General features: G+C 41.0%; 1 protein-coding gene across 1 annotated transcript in view; it reads right to left on the reverse strand.

Annotated features, from left to right (window-relative positions):
• The window catches only part of SLC35D4 (solute carrier family 35 member D4), a 103,674-nt gene extending 86,506 nt beyond the window's left edge, over window positions 1-17,168 (reverse strand). The window contains exons 1-3 of the mRNA XM_016211521.2: window positions 17,083-17,168; window positions 13,627-13,673; window positions 9,107-9,184 (exon numbers count right to left, since the gene is read on the reverse strand). Coding sequence (XP_016067007.1) covers window positions 9,107-9,184; window positions 13,627-13,673; window positions 17,083-17,154 — 197 coding nt within the window. The 5' untranslated portion in view covers window positions 17,155-17,168. The remainder of the gene's footprint in view (window positions 1-9,106; window positions 9,185-13,626; window positions 13,674-17,082) is intronic.
• Window positions 17,169-21,552: the final 4,384 nt, after the last annotated feature.

A 21,552-nucleotide genomic window follows, 5' to 3' on the forward strand; every position in this document is an offset into this window, starting at 1 on the left:
GAAACTCCAGTCATGACCCTAATTCATGTTTCTTCGTCTGTTTTTCTCAAGCCCTGAACAGAGTAGAACTGCTGTGCTTACAGCTGCTCAGTTTAAGGGCATGGGTGAGAGCAAAAAGACCTCCGTCCTGCCAGCTGCCTCTTTGAAATGGCCCTAATGGGGAATTCAAACAATTTTAAATTCAATAAACATTTATAACAATCGTACGTGTTTGATTGTTTTTGTTGCCCATAACTATGACAACAAAAAACTAACTGCATTAAAAAACAAACATGTTTTTTCTTCAATAGCCATGAACTTAGAAACTTGGAATGGAGGCTACTTTGTTTTCTATAATAATTTATCCCTTTTTCTTTTTTATTGAATTTATTGGGGTGACATTGGTTAATAAAATTATATAGAATTCAGGTGTACAATTCCATAATACGTTATATGTATATTGTATTGTGTGTTCTTATTAAAAAGTAGTACCTATCCATGCTATAAAATACTGAAAATACTAATCATCAAGAAAAACATTACAATTACAATCCCACTACCCAAAGATAACCACTGTTAAGAGCTTGCTATGTCTCCTTCCAAACAATGCCATATGCCCATATATGAGCACTTCAACAAAAATGGGGTCCTACTGTATACATTGCTTTATAATCTGCTTAACACCTTTCCATGTCAAAAAATCATTCCCAACTTATTAATCATCGAATACCATGCTATTGCTGCACATTTAAGTCAATCCTATTTTTTATTATTCTAATGTTGTAATGGTTATCCTCGAATATATTCTCTTTTCATGTTCATGATGTTTTTGCAACATTCAGGATAAATTCCCAGAAGTGCAACTGCTGTTCAAAGATACATGCATTGAAGTTTGCAAATGATTATAAAATTGCCTCCCAGAGGTTATGCTGACTCACCCTCTGCTATGGACTACATGTCTGTCTCCCCCCAAAATTCACATGTTGAAACCCTAACTCCAGATGGTATTAGGAGGTGGGGCATTTAGGAGGAAATTAGGTCACTGTAAGAAACCTGAGAGAGCTTGTTTCTCCCCTGTCCCTCCCTCCGTCCCTCCGTCTCCCTCCTTCCCTCTCTCTCATTCTCTCTGTGTGTCATGTGAGGACAAAGCAAGAAAGCAGCCATCTGTAAACCAAGGAGAGGCCCTCACCAGGACCCAACCATGCTGGCACCCTGATCTTGGACTTCCCAGCCTCCAGAACTGTGAGAAATAAATTTCTGTTGGGGCTGAAGGGACAGCGCAGAATAGAGGAGATGCTAGTCAAAGAAATATAGACCAAAAAGAAAAAAGTAAAATCACCCAGCCTATAGTATTTTTGTTATAGCAGCCCAACTAACTAGGACACCCCCCTTTACAGCTCTAACACTGTGTGATTCTAAGCCAAGGGCCTGCACATTAGGAACAAGGCAGGCACATACTATTTATTAATGCACTCTTTCTTTCTCCAACTTTCATTCATAAGGTGGCATCATTTGGACCTCCCGTGCTGGTGTATTCTTACATTGTCCTACCTGCCAACAAAGGAGGCAAGATGGAATGAAATCCTGAGGCGGTCCTGGCAGAATTGTGGCTCTGTTACACATGGGCCTCCGGGGAGCAGCCGAGCCAGTGAGTGTGTGTGTGTATTTGTCGTGTGTGTGTGTCTACACGTGTGCGTGAGTCTATGTCTCTGTGTGTGTACATGTATGGGTGCATGGGTGTATGTAGGAAGGGGTCTCACAGCAACTCCTAGGGGAAAAATTACAGACTGTACAATTGCAGACTGCAGTCCCTATTAAAGGACTATTTGCCACAGGGTCCGGTTTGAAAACTGTAGTGACACATAATTATTCTTACAGGATTTATGATTTATATCTCACAAGATTTATAAGCACAAATACTGCCTCTTGGAGTTGTGGGCAGGTTTTTCATTTGTGCACACTCTACTGTCCCTAAGAACCTTGATGAAGAAAGCATTTTACCAGAAGCATATAAAATGTTGGCATGGATTATAAAACTGCTGTTATTGAGATGAAGGCTAATTAAATTAAATCACTTGTTTTTCAAATAGAGCATGCATTATTGAGGGAACATCTGCTCCCTGAAAAACTCAGTTTATCTGTTCATGAGAGCCTTGGGCTGAATTATTGAAAACTCTCTGTGTTATACTGACACCCAGTGGACCTATAAACAGTTTCCAAACATGAAAATAACAAGTGACCAAGATACCAAGGTTCGCTTGTTGACTATTGGCAATGGCCTCAACAGTAATACCTTACCATGGTAAAGTCAACATCTGCTTTACAGTTTACAAGGACTTCTAGATATATTAACTCGATACTTACAGGAGATTCCTAGATTTTATATTTTGGTCCATTACTGGTGAATTTGGTCCCCAAAGAGTCTTACTCCCTTTTCTCCTTCCTTCCCCCTTTTCTTAGACCTTTCTCCCCCCTCTTTCCTCTTCCTCTGACTCACAGAAGGCCACATGCCCAACAAAGTTCAACCCCAAAATTACTTGGACCCAAGAACCCTGTGACGATACTCTTTGTCACAGAGCATAAATTAAAGTTGGAGTCAGCAAACTATGGCCTGTGGGCCAATTCCCTGCCTGCTGCCTCGTTCTGAAAACAGCATTTTGTTTGCACACAACCATTTCTGTCCGCCTATGCACTGTCTCTGGCTGCTTTCATAAGGCAAAGGCAGAATTGAGTAGTTGTGACAGAGACTGTATGGCCCACAAAGACTAAAATATTTATTCTCTGTCTCTTGTTTGCTGACTCCTGATTTAAAGTAAGGCCGCTTGGGTCCCAACCTCTGGAACTTGCAAGCTGGGGTACCCAAGGCTGTACATACGAGGCAGTGTCCCTGGCTAGATAGAAAGGACCCTGTTACCATTTTTTCTGTAAAGTTCCATTTTTCAAGGCACTTTCATAACTGGTTCTTCCCATTTGGACTCATCCCTTCTTCCCATTTCCCATTTCGTTCACTGGCCCGAGATTCTCAACATGTGGCCCCATTCATGCTTAAATGAAAATCTTGTCACCTTCAGTGAGGTTCTGACAATCCCTGAAGACCAACAAGGGCCTGGAAGAAACCAGTTCCAATTTCCAACAGCGCCCTGCTTGAAAGACCACTGTTCTCCGCAGTTCAGGCCTGGACCCTGCCGTAGTCTTCTGGGGGCCTCCTGCAGCCTCCACTGTCACAGCAGTTACCCTCCCCACCCCCCCAGGCACCTCCCTCCTCCCCCAGAAGGACCAAGGCTGGATGTGCAGCTGAGCCTTCAGAGACAGGCTGAAGGGACAGCGCAGAACAGAGGAGATGCTAGTACTCAGAAATATAGACCAAAAAGAAAAATGGAAAAGAACTGTAGGTCACCCGGGTCCCCAGACAATAAGTGAGGCAGGCTAGAAGAGCTATGGATCTTATTTCTAACAAATACGAGAAAAAAAGAGATTCTAGTACAAGCCCTTTGCCAGGCCACAGTCCAAAGTGACTGAGACTCCAAACTAATGTGCAGGACATACGCCTTTGATGTCAGGTCTGGGGAGTGTTACATTTCACACGACCAGCCGAGCCTGTGAAAAGGCCAGAAAGGGGCTGTACTGACACAGAGGGACAGGGGTAGGAGGTGTGGTGTATAATAAAGCAGAAGTTCCGTAGATTCCTATGCATAAGGTGGTATAGGCACGGCCTGCGGGTGCCAAAGGTCAAAAATCCTGTCCTGAAAAAGACAAATACTTCAGGATATCATGTGAATCTTAGAAAACAAGTCCGACTCACAGAAAGAGAGTATAAAAGTGGTTGCCAGGGGTTGGGGGGGGGGGGAATAGAGAGGTTGGTAAAAGGGCACAATTTTCAGCTATAAGGCGACTAAGACCCTGGCCAGTGTGGCTCAGGTTGGCGAGTCATCCGTATACTGAAAGGCTGCAGGTTCAATTTCGGGCAGAGCACGTACCTAGGCCGTGGGCTCCATCCCTGGTTGGGGCGCACACAGAAGGAAACCAATCAGTGTTTCTCTCCCATATTGATGTTTCTCTCTCTCTCTTTCCCCCTTTTTCCCCCTTCTCCTCTCTCTAAAATCAATAAGCATATCCTAGAGGAAGGGTTAAAAGAAAAGATGAATAAGGTTTGAGGACCTACGGTGACCACAGTTGATAGCACTGTATTATATAACTGAAATTTGCTAAGAAAGTAAAATTTCAACGTTCTTACTATAAACAAGTAAATATGTGAGGTGATGGGCATGTTAATTAACTAGATGGTGGGAATCTTTCACAATGTACACATATTTCAAATCACCACAATGTACACTTTGAATATCTTCAAATTTTATTGGTCAACTATACCTCAATAAAGCTAAAAAAACAAAAAACCCTTTCTTTTATCATCCCTGGCCTCATGGACTCCTCTCCCAGGAACTACCATAATCACCACACCAACACCAATCAGATTTTATTTAGTATTACGTCCATTCAGTGGCTTTCAGCAAGTTTCCTGAGGAATTTTGGAAGTTGGCCTTATTATCCCCCAAAAGTAATTTCTACATATATACTTATAGCATTCCTCTGGAGAGAAAACAGTATGGGAAAATGTCAAAAACACATGAATTTCAGTGCTATCTTTCCTCTGTGAGCAAATAAGACTTTTTATAAAACTGCAAGAGTCACTCAAAATGAAATATGAACACATGAAAACATTTTTGGGAAATTCCAACCACCAGTAGTTTTGATGAAAGGGAATATCTCACTTAAAAACAAATAACCAATCATTAAAAGGGAGTACAATCTGGACCCTAATTGATTGTCTTACTGTTCATTTCTTTAGGGACAGGGCTGAGTTAATTTGGAAGTTTTATCAAAGATATTTGTTATGGTTCTCCATAAAGACCCTCAATGGAAAATTAAGGGGTGGGGGCTTCTCCCTCATCTATTTTGAAATCTCTGGTCACAAAGGTGTTGTGGAATAAAATTTTTAACTTAGAACTTCTCATACTTGAAAACTTGAGAGTTAAAAGTGGCCTGTAGGTTAAAAATTACTTTCAAAGTGTTTTTATTTAAACATGTAGCCTGGTAATTCAGGATCTGGAAGATGATGTCTGAGTCTCCAATGAAATCACACCCAAGTCTGTCCTCAGTGATGGTTCAAGAATCTAGTTCAAAGGGTGCCCTGTTCTCACTGTGCTACCTACCAGATGAAACAGGTCACAGGGTTCTCTTAGGATCATGTTTGAAAATACAGAAAACCTTCAGCAAAGGACTTCAATATCTACTAGAAAAATCACTTCCACATTCTGCAATGGCTTGGCAACAGCAATAGCTGCCACGTAATGACAAGCTTGTAGCTGGAACCCAGTACTATCTTTCCCAAGACAGAAGCCTTCAAGGGCATCATCCAACAGTTGGTGGTAATAACCGGTTGCCAGGAAAACATCCTGGAGGAGCCTGATTCCATCAGGTTACTTGGTGGTATCAATATAGGATGTGGCAAGACACTGAAGGACACAGCAGATGTGGCCTCTCTGCAACATATGAAATGAAGTGCCAGGTTCTGTAACTTGTTTGAGAGGGAATCTGGGTTTCTGCTGTGCTGCAGGCTATGACAATCTAAATGAGCATAGGCTCTGCGCCATATGCTACTAAGTACCAATTTTGGATACACCCTCTAGATCCCCATCATCCCCAATCCACGATGACCTCTGGGACTCCAACCATCTTCCTGTTGTTGTTTTCATTTTTAGCAGAACCCAATCTCGGCCATCTCCGCACAAGCACACAGTCACAAAGCAAAGCTAGACTTTGGTTTCCTAATGATATCATCAGGTTGCCAAGCCCAGTAAGAAACAGCAGCCACAGCAAACACACCCAGCCCAGGCACACACGAAGGGACACTGGTGCTATGTCCTTGCTGTTTGCCATCTGTAACTCCCCTTTGCCAAGGGCCTGAGGCAAATTCTGAGCTGTGCCACAGTTATTAACCACAACAGCAACTAGTAACTATAAGATACTGAGATCTTGGACAAGAAGCTTAATTAAGTTCACATCATGTGTGTGGCTATGAAACCACCTAAGGAAGTCCAGGAGATAGATGTGAAAAGATGTCAAGAAGTTTAACAAGGGGGCTGAAAGGGATATGATCACGGATCTTCTGAAATTAGTGGAGCCTAGTATCATGGGAGTTCACGGGACAATAGTGTCTGGTGGTTCTCAAAATTCTCCTGTCAGAGGACCACTTCTTCCAGGGAAAGAATCATGAGAACTTTTGACTTCACCCAGTTCTACTAATCACTCCCCAGCTCCCCATAAGAAAGCAATAAAAGTATAAAGAATTCCATCAACAGATGAATGGATAAATAAAATGTGGTATATAATGTGGTATACATACCAAAGGTGGTACACATACAACAGAATATATCCAGTCTTAAAAAAAAATGAAATTCTGACACATGCTACAACATGGATGAACCTTGAAGCATTACACTAAGTGAAATAAGCCAGTCACAAAGGGACAAATATTATATGATTCCACTTAAATGGGGTACCTAGAATAGGCAAATTCACAGATATAAAAAGGTAGAACTACCCTGGCAGGTATGTTCAGTGGTTAGAGCATCGCCCCACATACCAAAGGGTTATAGGTTCGATTTCCAGTCAAGGGCACATACCTGGGTTGCAGGTTCAATCCCTGGCCCCGGTTGGGGTGTGCATGGGAAGCAACCAATCGATGTGTCTCTCTGGCATCAATGTTTCTCTCTTAATCTCTCTCTCTCCCTCTCTTCCTCCCTACCACTCTCTCTCTAAAAATCAATGGAAAAAATATCCTTGGGTGAGGATTAACAAAAGAATAAAAAATAAAAAATAAAAAAGTAGAAGAGTGGTTTACCAGGGGCTAGAGGTAAGTGTGCATGGGGAGCTAGGATTTAATGGGAACAGAATTTCTGTTTAGGGTGACGAAAAAGTTCTAGAAATAGATGGTGGTAATGCTTGCACAACAGTGTGAATGTCCTTAATGCTACTGAATTGTACACTTAAAAACTGTTAATCGCCCGGCCGGGCGTGGCTCAGTGGTTGAGCATCGACCTAGGATCCAGGTGATAGGGGTTTGATTCCCGGTCAGGGCACATGCCCGGGTTGTGGGCTTGATCAATGACTCTCTCATCATTGATGTTTCTATCTCTCTCTCTCCCTCTCCTTTCCTCTCTCTGAAATCAATAAAGATATATTAAAAAATTAAAAAATAAAATAAATAAATATAAAAAATAAAAACTGTTAATAAATGACAAATGTTATGCTATGTGTATTTTACATACAAAAAATAAGTATGAACAATGCTTTTAAGGGAACATGACTAAGGTAATGTTTAAAAGACTAGTATTATTTTTTTTTCTAGCTATTTTTATTTTTAAATTTTTTTTAATTTATCTTTATTGTTGAGAGTATTACAGGTACTCTCAACAATAAAGATAAATTTTAAAAAATAAAAGACTAGTATTAATAAGTAAATAATTCACATCAGAAATTATAGGATAATTGGTCAGCTACACTGTGAGAATGGATGACACATGTTAATCAGCACTGTTCACCCAGTTCACAATCTGACAGTGAATTCCCTCATTCTAGTCCAATCCCTTGCTTCTGTGGAGGAATAAATTCAACCACTTGGAGTCAGAATTATTTAGCTGCATATTAGAGCTATGACAGGCCTTGTGAATTCAGGGCCCATATCTGTTTAAATGAAGACCCAGTTCTCAATGAATTATCCAGCATAACAATTGAGTGTAAAGTACTCTCACACATAAAATCCCAAAAGTACCTTTATTTTATCAAGTTAAAGATACCGTATGATTTAATGAAGTACTCCTTCGGATTAGGTAAGCATCTTGAGTGGAATATTCTTTTAGCATTTGGACTATGATAGAATCAGGTCAGGGAAATTAATCTACACCTATGTTCCCAGGGTCTCTCCTTCATAAGGCCTCTTAATACTCGTTTTTTCCTCTTTAGTTTTATATTTTGGGAGAAGATTATTAATATTTATACTGGACATGTTCTCAAAGCTTCTCCAAAGTGCTAAACACAGGGATGACTTAGCAATTAAGCAGTTAATCTGATTACTGGGGAAGTTGGGCAGATAACTTGGACCACAAGGTGAATGACTTGGCCAGATCATTCAGTTGGGATGTTTGCCTTACTCATATAAATCTTAGCTTCATTTTCTATTCATTTGGTGCATAATTTCAGGAGAGGCATGATGTTCTCAAAAATTTATCTAGGTGAGGCAGGAATGAATGGCCAATTCAGATAATAATTTTGGCTGAAAAATGTCATAGCCTTTGAGATTTCTTTTAAATATATCTGAAAAGCTGTCTTAATAGAATCATAACAATGACTATGATATATGGTATGATTTGGACTCTGGATCAGAATGGGGGCGGAGAGAGGGATATTACTGAGAAAACTGGCAAAATCTGAATATGATCTGTAGATAAGATATTAGTATTGTATCAGTGTTAATCTCCTGATTTTGCTAATTGTACTGTAGTCATGTAAAAAAAGTGTCCTTGGTCTTAGAAAATACACGCTAAAGAATTTAGAAATAAAGAAAAGCAGCATCTTACTCTGAAATCTGAAACTTACTCTCAAATGTTTCAGAAAAAAATTTATATATATCATTACATATAAAGAAAGAATGACAGAAGTGTGATAAAATAATAATTAGGAAATCTGAGTAAAGAGTGTGGAAGTTTTTTACATTATTTCTAACTTCTATAAGGAAATAATTTCAAAGTAAAAATTTATTAAAAATTTTTAAAGTTTATTTAAAAACTCATTCATAGTGGTCCTATGATCTAAAACAAAGCCAAATTAATATGGTATCATACATTGTATATCTCAACTAATTTCAATATTATATTAGTGGCATTATTAACCAGAAAAATACTGCTCGAGTTCTATTTGATTATAAAAGCATTGAATCTCAAGGGCAGAAGGGAACAAAGAGACCAAACAACTCAAATAAACATCCGTGTTTCCCAATGTAAAACCATAAGAAATTATGTAATGTAAAAAGGAAGCAGGTGTGAGTCATGAAGCATAGAAGAGGTTCTACCTTGAACTGCTGTTGAGCTCCACCCAGCCCAGTTTCCATGACACACGAAGCAAAAGTCCACCAATTAACATCTGCCACCTGAAAACAATAAGGACCAGTTTGAATTTTTTAAATTTTTATTTATCTTTTTCCAGTCTGAATTTAATACAGTGCCATGGTCTCAAAAGCCATCGCCCCGGAAGATCTGTCAGCTGACACAAATATACACATCCAATCCTTAATATGACGTTTTTCTCCCACTCTCTCCTAATTATCATCTCAATTCTCAGACATGTCCTTCCCAACTTCTACTTATTCCCTTGAATTCAGCTGTACCATTAAGTGCTGACATTGGGACTCTTCTTATTTTAGACTTTCCCTCAGGTTCCTTTTAAATATATTTGAAAAGCTGTCTTAATAGAATCATAACAATTAACGTGATGTATGCTATGAATTGGACCCATTGGCTCTGCACTGATAATTCCCAAGTCCCCCTTTTCATCCAGATAACCCACAAGCTCCCAAATGTAACATAAACCATTACCTTGAACTTCCCCCTTCTCGTCCCGATCATCCTCCCACTGCCCCTAATCAGCCAAACCAGAAAGCTAGATGTCATCCTAGCTCTTCCATCCTCACCTCCCTCATTTACTTGCAAAATTCTAATGATTTTATCCCCATAACAGTTCTCAAATCTGAAGCCTTTCCTTCCATCCCTTATGCCTCTGCCTAATTCAGATTCATTATCTCACACTCTAAGCACAGCATTTAGTCCCCTCTCTCCAGGGTTGTCCCACCCATCCAGTCTCTACCTTGAAGTCAAAGGATTTGTTCTAAAATGCTGGCTTAATTGTGCTACTGGCTTGTTTTAAAAATAGTCTAGCCCTAGCCCATTTGGCTCAATGGTTAGAGTGTCAGCCTACAGACTGAAGGGTCCAGGGTTCAGTTTCGGCCAAGGGAATGTACCTCAGTTGTAGGCTCAATCTCCAGCCCTGGTCAGGGTACATGCAGGAGGCAACCAAGTATCCTAAGGTGAGGATTAAAAAATAAATTTAGCCCGGCCAGGCATGGCTCAGCAGTTAAGCGTCGACCTAGGATCCAGGTGATCAGGGTTCGATTCCCGGTCAGGGCACATGCCCAGGTTGTGGGCTGCAGCCAATCAATGACTCTCTCATTGATGTTTCTATCTCTCTCCCTCTCTTTTCCTCTCTCTGAAATCAATAAAGATATATTTAAAATAAATACATAAATAAATAAATAAATAAATAAATTTAAAAAATAATCGATTCTCCCCAGTGCTACAGGTAGCAGCTCTCAGCCTCTTTTCTGCCACAACATACTAGGTGTCACGAGGCTCACATGAGACACCCTTCCTCAGCATGCAGAGCTTGGGGGAACACAGGTTATAAAATAAACACCCCTCCCTTTCCCACTGCAGAAAGCACAGCAAAATACCAAAGGAATGAGAAGGGAACTATGGGCATAAATGTATCCTGTTTCATTCTAATCACTTTTTTATTTCAGGTGAGTCATTCATAAATTTCAAAACTTTATTTTTAGCTATGACTTGAGACACTACCTCAGACATGATTACAGCACACCTCTGTATTGCGACACCACAGTTGAGAACCCCTGGCCTACAGGATGAAGTCATTCATGTGTGACACACAGGCCTTCTGGAATTTGCACCTGCCCCTCTCCAGGATCAGCTCCTATGTGTCTGCCATGGGCCGCCACATTCCGGCCACACTGAAAGGCCTGCAGCCTCGGGCGGGAATGTGCCAGGCGATCTCATACTTCTACAACTTTGCCCGTGCTGTCCTCCTGACCCATGTTGTTCTTCCCATCTCCTCGTGTGCTGGTGAACACCTGCTTACTCCGTAAGATCCAGTTTTTAAGCCTCCCTTGCGAAGCCTTCACTGACAGGCAGAACAGACAGATATGGGTCGTGCTCTCCAACAGCTTGGTCTAGAGAGTGGTTTTCAACCAGATAATTTTCCTCCCCAGGGGATATTTGGCAGTATCCAGAGACAGTTTTGGTTGTCACAACTGGTAGGAGGGGAGGGGAGGGTTGTTACCGGCACCTGGTGAGTAGTAACCAGGGAAGCTGCTGAACTTCCGACAATGTGCAGGACAGTCCCCATAACAAAGAATTACATTTGGGAAAACTTCTCTTTACAAGGGAAAGATCTTTGCGAAAAGCAAGATCAGGGGCTAGAAAGCAAGTTTAGGAATTGTTAGAGTAATTTGAGAGATAATAGTGGCCCAGGAAGGGGCAAGTGGATGAAGAAGGTGGACAGATCCTAACCAGATTTAGGAGGCCCTGGTGGTTAACTGCATGTTAGGAATGAAGGAGAAAATGGAATCAAGAATAACTACCAGGTTTCTGAGTGGGGAAACTGGATAGACTGTATCATTCACTGCAGATAAATTTAAGGGACAGGCAAAAGAGAAAAGCCAGTTCCACAAGGGTATGTCTAGAAGTGTCTAGATCAGTACACGTGTGGGAGGCAACTAACTGATGTGGCTCTCTCACATCGACATTTCTCTCTCCCTCTTTCTCCCCACCGTCTCTTCCACTCTCTCTAGGATCAATGGAAAAAATATCCTCGAGTGAGAATTAAAACAACAAAATAGACCCTAGAAAAATAACTTTAACCCTGGCCGGTGTGGCTCAGTTGGTAGAGCATAGTCCCACGCACCAAGAGGTCACCAATTGAATTCCCACTCAGGGCACATGCCCGGGTTGCGGGTTCAATCTCCAGTTGGGTTGCCTGGGGAGGGGGGTTACTGATTGATATTTCTCACATGGATGTTTCTCTCTCTAAAATCAATTTTTTAAAAAACATTTTTAAAAAGAAAAATAATTTCATATATTATATTAACAAGGCAAAGGCAAAAGAAGGATTATAAATAAAACATAATAAATGGGAGCCCTAGCAGGGTGGGTCAGGTGGTTGGAGCACCGTCTGGTACACCAAAAGGTTGTGGGTTACATTCCTGGTCAGGGCACATAGGTAGGTTGTGGGTTCAGTCGAAGTGCGTATGGGAGGCAACTAGTCAATGTTTCTCTCTCTTTTTCTTCCTCTTTCTCTCTCTTTCCCTTGCTCTATCTGTAAAAATTATAAAAATATATCCTCAGGTGAGGATTTAAAAAAGACAACAACAACAATAAATGAGGCCAATATAAATGAAACTATTAGGGGAGAGATGATTTCTTCACATTGCACCATACACTAAAATAAATGGGCAATGATTAAAACTGAATAAAGCTTTAATGAAATGTAGGTGAATATCAGCATAATCTTGTGATGGAGAAGAATAAATGTAAAAGTAATGGTGACTCACAAAATAAACTATCAATATATTTTTCTATATAAAAGTAAAACATTTAACAAATGAAAAGAGGAGGGTGATGAGGTGAAAAAGAGAAATCTACATGTTGCTCCTATAGTTCCCAGACCACTGACCTGACCCTACGCCACGTTTCCTTTCTATCTTCTTTCTAATAACAGCACCCTTCTCACAAGACCACACAGTGGACTCATCTTATGTGCTCTCTGTAGCTTCATCCTTATGTTCAAATGATACATTCTCTATGATGCCACTTTTCAAAATATTTAACTAATCAAAATAATTATAAACAAAATAAAAAGGCAAAGAACAAACAAATTGCAAACAAATAAAAAATTCCAATAAACATAATGGATAAGTGGTTGGCGTCATTAAAATACGAAGAATTCATTAAACTGCTAAAAAAAAAAAAAAATACTGAAACCCCTGTAAAAGTAAAAGGGTAAAAGGCACAAACAGACAATTCATTGGGGGGAAAAAGACACAAGTGCGTAATAAATATAAGAAAACTGTCCAACTTGATGAATAACCTAAGAAATGATAAGATAAAACAATGTGATACCATTTTTGGCTCATAAAATCAGCAGAGAGAAGAAAAAATAGTCATAGTTTGAGTATAATATTATAGAAACATTCATATACAACCTGGGTGACAATGTAAACTGATAAAACATTTTTGGAAAAAAATTTGTTAATATTCAAGAATAATACTAAAGAAGTTCATATTCTTTAACCCAAATTTCTTATGTAGGAATGAATCTATGCCAAAGAAATAGTTGGGAATTTGGCAGAGTTAAATACAAAAAATGTCTGATAACTTTGTTGTATTTATACCACCCAAATGAGACACAATTTAAATGTCCATTAAGATGATAGTTGAATAAATTACAGTATGTCTATTTGATGAAAAATCTATGCAGTCACTAAAAATATTTTAAAGATAAAGGGTAAAGAGGGTCAAATATATGGTGACAGAAGGAGACTTGACTTTGAGTGGCAAACACACAATGCAATACACAGATGACATATTATAGAATTATACACTTGAAACCTATATAATTTTATTAACCAATGTCACCCCAATACATTTAATTAAAATTTTTTTTAATTTACATTTTAAAGAACATTTAATGATGCTGGTTGAACATTTCCTACAAATGAGTATAAAGTGCATAAAAAATACTCACCCTTGAAACAATGTAGGGTAGGTAAATTTCAAGACAGACAGGACAAACTGAAAAACAAATACCAGATTAATGGACATTTTCAAATTATAGAGAATAGATAGACCACATAATCAAAGAAATCTCTACTGAAGAAACATAAGCACACTAAAGTTTCAAAAAGGCCTTTCTCCACCAAAATCACACTGGGTAAAAAACAAAACAAAAAACCCCAAACACCTTCTGAGTCATGCTAAAAACAGTGGGCCTGCTTTCCCCTAGAGTCACCAGACCCGGACCACCTCAGTTGAGGAATGAACTGGCACCATAAGCAACGGGGGACAGCAGCTGGGTCTGATGTTGGGGCGGCTGACCACTCAGCATCTTCCCAGACCCCAGAAGTGTCACATTGTAACTGAAGCCACTCCAGAGAAAACCAGACAAACCTCTGAATGTGGTCTGTTTTCTCAGGGTATCCACTTTATCTGCTATCTGGTTTACCTAAAAATCCAACCCCCTTCTTTGTTTCCCTTCAAATAAGAAGTTCATCCTAGGCACTGGCCAGGGAGCTCAGCTGGTGAGAGCATCATCCCAATACACCAAGGTTGTGGGTTCGATCCCCGATCAGGGCACATACAAGTATCGACCAATGAATGCATGCATAAGTGGAACAACGAATCAGTGTTTCACTCTCTCTCACTCTCTCTCTCTCCCTTCCTCTCTCTCTAAAATCAATAATTTTTTTTCTTTTTTAAAGTATATCCTTAGTCTCTCCTTTGTTTTCCTTCTACTTTTAGGGTTTTGTTGGTTTTTGCATTCTAAGAATTTTTTCTCTAATTCTGCTTAGATATCACAATTTTTGCTGTGCTTTAGCATTTTAAGCATTTTTTAAAAATCTTCATCTGAGGATATGTTTTTATTGATTTGAGAGGGAGAAACATCAATGCAAGAGAGAAACATCAATCATTTGCCTCCCATATGCGCCCAAACAGGGGATCGAACTTGCAACCTAGGTATGTGCCCTGACCGGCAATCAAACCTGCCACCTTTTGATGTAGGGGACAACGCTCCAACCAACTGAGCCACCCAGCCAAGGCTTAAGCATTTTTTTTAAAAAATCAACTCAGCTAAGGTCAACTTGTATTTCTATTATCTTTTCACCAGGCTTACAGCACTTTATGAATGGGGGGATTGTGTTGTGTCCTTCTGGATACCTTTTGCTATCTTTTTTCTATTTATTAAACACTTTAAGAATTTTTTTAAAAGTGTTTAATGGCTTTAGGAAGGACTCTACTGATTCTTCACATGCTCTAAAAAAAGGAATAAAATGGTGTTGGGCAAGTTTACATATCTATTTTCCCCTGTGGATTAGCCTACTCATAATTGCCCTTGTATGAGTTCCTAAATGTCACGGTTCTGGCTAATGGCCTGTGCACTGATATATATTTATTAGAAATGGTCTTCATTCTTCTCTGATCTATTTACTCGATAATTCAATATGTTTCTACTACTTTTCTCTGATATTTTCATTCTAAAACAGAGATAGAGAAAGGACTGAGTGAATATCTGGGCCATATCCTACATCACCCTTAACAACCTCAGGAAGGCAACAAATATTAACTTAGTTTATTGTATGCTGAGCTTTGTCCTAGATATTGGGGAGATAGAAAATGCTGAAGCTCCCACTTCACCTTCCTAAAGAACTGTGAAAAAGAACAAAGAAATCTCTGCCAAAGGCTGTCCTAAACATTTCTCCTTTCTGCATTTCCTCCTATCACTGAAAAGTGTTGCTCAGAGAGAGGGCTATTTGGAAGAAGAGAGGTGAGTGTCTTAAGGAAAAAGAAGGAGCAATTTGGGAGCCTTTAAAAGGAGAAAAAATGTGGACTTTGCCTCCAGACTGAAGGCTTAATATCTGTGAGGGGAAGGACAGGTGGCTGCCTGGGCCCTAGGTCTGGTTACTGCTAGAACTTCCCACAGGATGGAGGAACATGCCACCTTGACTAGACCAGCCAGGCCGGGAAAGCCAGAGAGAGGACTTGCTGTTCAAACTCTGAATAAACATGAACCTTTCTTTTAAACAGTAATGAGACTAAGAAGTGAAACTAAGATGTGCAAGATTTTCTTAATGAATTTTTTATATTCTTTAAAAAAAATATATCTTTATTGATTTCAGAGAGAGGAAAGGAGAGAGACAGACAGACAGACAGAAACATCAATGATGAGAGAGTCATTGATTGGCCGCCTCCTGCACACCCCTGACTGGGGATCAAGCCTGCAACCTGGGCACATGCCTTGACCAAGAATCGAACCCTGATCACCTGGATCCTAGGTCGATGCTCAACCACTGAGCCACACCTGGCCGGGCACAAACATCATTTTGATTAATCCTTCTGACAACCCTATGAAGGGGACTTTTCAAACCCATTTTAAATTTAAAATATTTAGGTTCAGAAAGATTAAAATCCCAAAGGCCAAGTAAGTAGACCCAGGATGCAAACCCATCTCTGCCTCCCAGCAAGGAGGTATTGATGGATCCTTAAATGCCCATCACCATAACTAAAAATGAACTGGACAGGGGAACGGGCCTTCAGTAGCATCCTCTGAATTTACTGAATTCACTCGTACTAAGAAAGACAGTATAAGGAAATGCTGTTTGTTAATGGTTCTTTCCAGAGAGCAAGAGGGTTTGGGGGGTGGGGGGTAGGGGAGTGGCGGGGTAGAGGGAGCAGTAGAGACCCTATATTGGGAAAGGTGGTCCTGCGCCTGTATCACCACTTTGGCTAGTGTCCAGCCCAGAGTGCCCACCCTGGCCAACCTTTCCCTGCATGTACCAAACCCAAGGCCAGCTTCCCCCTACTAAGAAAACAAAAACATGCTGCTCCTGCTTTTCCGGCTCTTCATAAAAAGAGATCATGACATTACTTTAGACAAATTCAGTTTACATTTTTTTTTTTTTTAAATCCACAAAAACCTCTTGAATATACTGGAAGTGCCAGGGATGGCTCTAGATCTATAAATCGGTTTGGGAATCAGCGGTGTGAGGTGGAGATGGAGATGGACTGATCTCTTCTATTTAAAGCCCTCTGGGATCCTGCGGGGCTGGGGCATGTTCAGAAAAGGAGGTAGGATGGGTCCGATTTCTTCCCCTATTCTTCCTCCCCCGAGGGGTTGGAGCCAAAGTCTTCCTTTCCCTTAAAAGCAGTCCACACTGCCCAAAATTAAGTTCCTGCGAATTGGCCAGTCAAAAAAATCGGGCTTCCCAGGAGATGGACAGATGTTTTACAGGACAGGAAACGGGGCAGTATACAGTCCAACAAATGCTCTCTCTCACAGCGCATCCCGCCGAGTGTCGATTTCTTCTCCATCCCCAGGAGGGGAAAAAAATCAGAGAAAAAGCTGGAGGCAGCATTTGTTCCACCTACAGTATGGGCTCAAATCCCCCCCGTAGAATCCTCGCTTCCCCGCGCCCGTCCCCCTCACCTTGTTCGTGAGGTAAAAAGCCAGGTAGCTGGTGCAAAAGGTGAGGCCGACCAGGCACCTCCTCATGCACATCTGTCAACTTGCGGCCCTGCCCCGGAACCCCGCGGGACCCCCAGGACGCCGCCGGACGCCGCCGCCGCCGCCGGGGCCGCCACGTGGCTCCGAGCTCCGCCAATCGGCGAGGGGCCGCCCCCCGCCCCCGGCTCCGGCTCTTAAGGAAGCCGGGCACTGTGGGCGGGGTCTAGCGGAGGGGGCGGGGTCTAGCGGAGGTGGGCGGGGCGGCACCCGGCCCGGGGGCGACTCCGGAGGGGAACCTGGTCCGTCAGGGCTGCGACCTCCTGCAGAGAAGGAACCCCGAGCAGTAGTAAAAATAAGCAGGAAATGGAAGAAGGGGGAAAAGCAGTTTACAGAACAGTTAAGGACATCCCGGTACATTTAAAGAAAAACGTTCATAGCTATCTCTATACTGTGGGACTAAAACGTTCTTTGGGGTTTACTGAATTTTCCCAGCGTTCTACGTTGAGTCTATATTACTAATGCAAATGACACACAAAAAGCTAACTCTAACATGTTGTATGATTCCATTTATATGAAATACCCAGAATAGGCAAACCTATAGATCCTTCTATTGACAGAAGATAGAGTAGTGGTTGCCAGGGACTGGGAGGAGAGGGTGAGAGGAATGGAGAGTGACTGCTAAGGGGCATGAGTTTCTTTATGGGGTGATGAAAATGCATTGTCTCAGGGTTCTGGAGGCTGAAAGTCCAAGATCAAGGTGCCGATGGGATTAGTTTCCTCTGAGGCCTCTGTCCTTGACTTGCAGATGGCTGGCCTCTTGCTGCCTCTTCACATGGTTGTCCCTCTGTGCACACGCATGCCCCTAGCATCTCTTTCTCTTGTAAGGATACCAGTCGTATTGGATTAGGGTCCCATTCTAATTCATTTACTTTAGACACCTCTTTAAAGACCTTATCTCCAAACAATGTAACATTGTGAGGTACTGGGGTTTGGGATTTCAATATATGAATTTGAGGGGGACAGGATTCAATCCACAACAATTGCTTTTTGTGGCTATATAATATTCCATTATAGGCATATACTATTATTCACTGATGGACATTGGGGTTGTTTCCATCTTTGGGGTATTGTGAATAGTGGCTCTATGAACATTCAGGCACTCGTATTTGTTTGAATACCTGTTTTCAGTTCTCTTGGGAATATACCTAGGAGTGGAATTGCTGGATCATATGGTAATTCTATGTTTAACTTTTTGAGGAACCACTAACTGTTTTCCACAGCAGCTGCACTATTTTACATTTTCACTGGCTATGTACAAGGGTTCTAATTTCTCCACATCCTCACCAACACTTAGCACATTCTCTCTCAGCTCTTTAACTCCATTATGTTATTTCTCCCACTGAATTTCTTTACTTCAATTTTATCAAAATTTCTTGTCCCTTAACTCCCTATACTCTCCCTAAAAGACATCACCATTTCCATTTCCTTCCATGAACAGTATAAAGTATATAATTTATTATGTGTGACATTGAGCTCTCCAAATTTCAGTTTCCTGATCTATAAAATGGGGGCTAGCAATACCTCTTATAATTGTCTTAAGAGTTGAATGAGCAAATATATTTGAAGTGTTTGGTTCAACAAAGTAAGCATTCAATAAATGGTAGCTATGATGGTGACTATTAAATTTCTATTTCAGCCCCTATTTTTTTCTCATAAATGCCAAGCTGCCTACTAGCCATTTTCAACTGCATCCATTCAGTTCATTTATTCACAAATATTTACTGAGTGCCTATTATATGTCAGACACCATGTTAGGCATTGATTACCACAGTGAGCAAAATAAACATGTTTCCTGCTCTCACAGAGAAAAAAGAATAGGCAAATAAATGTGTATTTACAAATTTTGATAGCTGCTATGTTCCACATGTTACTTAAATGTAACATATCCAAAATTAAGATTATCTTCATCTTTCCTCCAAACCAGATCCTCAGACACCACCATCTACCCAGTCAACCAATTGAAAGCAGAACTTACGTCAGCTCCTTGGTCTACACTGAGATGCCTTACCTCCCATTCTGGTCTACCCCAACTTAGTACAACTAACATCAGGCACCAAAATCCAAAAACACAACCTTGAAGATGGTTGGAATATTCAAGTCACCTTAAAGAAATTTTAAGTTTCTGAAACTTGAAATTAGACTGAAAGTATTAACACATTTAAAGAATGTCAATGGCCCTAGCCAGTTTGGCTGAGTGGTTAGAGTGCCGGCCCGTGGACTGAAGGGTCCCGGGTCCAATTCCATCCAAGGGAATGTACCTTGATTGCAGGCTCTATCCGGGCCCAGTCAGGGGGAGTGTGGGAGGCAGCCAATCGATGTGTCTCTCTCACATCAATGTTGTTGTTTTTTTTCTCTCTCTCTCTCTCCCTTCTACTCGCTCTGAAAAGCAATGGAAAAAATATTCTCAGGTTAGGAGGAGGGAGGGAGGGAGGGAGGGAGGGAGGGAGGGAGGGAGGGAGGGAGGGAGGGAGGAAGGGAGGAAGGGAGGAAGGAAGGAAGGAAGGAAGGAAGGAAGGAAGGAAGGAAGGAAGGAAGGAAGGAAGGAAGGAAGGAAGGAAGGAAGGAAGGAAGGAAGTTCAGGTAACCCTCATCGTCAATCATCTCGCAAGTTTTCAGTCTCCAGCCACACCCTTCAATTCACCCTTCACAGAGCTGTCAGAATTATCTTTCTAGTAAGCAAATCTGAAAACATTATTTTCCCCATTTAAAACCTATTCCTGGTTCTTTATTGTCTAAACTCTGAAATCCTTTGCATTAAAATCTCTTGGACCTGACCCTCCCCTGCATTCTCCAAACTAACCCTTTACTCGGTTTGCCCATGCCAAACCATTTGCCCCTTTCCCATGCATGCTGTATACAACTCCCCTTACCCCACAGCCCATCTCACTGATGCCTGCTCATCGTGAAAGACTGAGGTCAGTGTCATCTATTTTAATGAGCCTACTCTGAATATCTGGGTAGATCTGACCTTTCCCTTGTTTACATTTCCATGTGCTTCTATCATAGCATCTTTAACACTTAAAACTTCATTGTACTTGTGTTTATGATTTCAAGGTCCTTGAGGACTGGCATCTATTTTTATTCATATTTAAAACTCCAATGTTAGGCACTTAAGGAAGCATTCAATAAAATGTGTTGAATAAATGATCTAAATGAAGATCTAGATTCTTAGTTCTATTTTGAACTTCTTGTCCTTTTCTGGTATGTCTCCCAAAAGGCCCCTCATTGGCACATTTTTGTCAAGCAGTGCATTTCAGCCTTTCTTTCTAATCTGCTCTTTTCCTTTCAATCTTTTTTAGAAATTCTTGGCTTATCTAGTAGGAGGTTCCAAGTACAAATTGCCATTTATAAAAACAGTCACAGGGGTGTAAAGTATGGCACAGGGAATATAATATAGTCAGTAACACTGTAATAACTATGAATGGTGTCACATGGGTACTAGAGTTATCAGGGAGTCACTTTGTAAGGTATATAAATGTCTAATCATTATGTTGTACAACTCTAATGTAATATTGTATGTCAACTGTAATTGAAAAATAAAATTTAAAATACATATGGCAAAAACCCAACAAAACAAACAAAAAATAGCAGGAAACTCCAGTCACTTCTCTTGTTTGATCTGCTCTCCTGTTTCTTTCTTACCCAGAAGAGAGAGGTCCCATTTAATTTCTGGTTACAACCATCTGTCCTCATTATTTATACCTTTGAACACTAATTGTAATCCTTTAAACACTAAGAGGGAATACAGTTCCCACATGCATTCACAAACATAGACATCTGCCAAGCACTAGTCTGTATCCTAGTATACAGCTGTAGTTTTGCCTTGTTTTAGTTTGGAGTTTTTGGAAGTTTCAGAACATGTTCTGACCAGGAATGGGAAGGAGGCAAGGATGGTATGCTGATGGAAATCGCCAAGGTCAGTATCCCAGGGATGTCAAACATGGGATTCTGGCTCAGAACTGCAATTTAGGGGAAGCACTGTTACTCAGGACGTATTTTTAGATGGTTTGAATAGTTAGCATACAGTCTTAGATCCAGTCTCCAGACCCAAAAATTTTAAAAACATAATCAATAAAACATCACAGTTTCCTGTAAGGGGCTCCGACCCTCACTCCCATCCCCTTCGAAGGGCACAGGATTCCGGAAAGAGGTGGGAAAGGGGGACAGCCCACCTCGAGTATCTGCCCTCAAATGGGGCGCACGGAGCTGGGGCAGAACGGGGAGATCCAAGGCCAGTGTCTGCTTAGCTCTGAGTGACGCAGGTGCCATCCCGGGCCACTTTTCCAGGGATAGTTGCTTCGGGTGACTACTTATTTGCTGTATGACCTGGAGCAAATTACTTTACCTCCCTGTGCCTCAGTTTCATTATTGGTAAAATTAAGATAAACGACA

This window comes from Miniopterus natalensis, chromosome 7 (genome assembly GCF_054644295.1).
Source record: "Miniopterus natalensis isolate mMinNat1 chromosome 7, mMinNat1.hap1, whole genome shotgun sequence".
Classification (NCBI taxonomy): Eukaryota; Metazoa; Chordata; class Mammalia; order Chiroptera; family Miniopteridae; genus Miniopterus; species Miniopterus natalensis.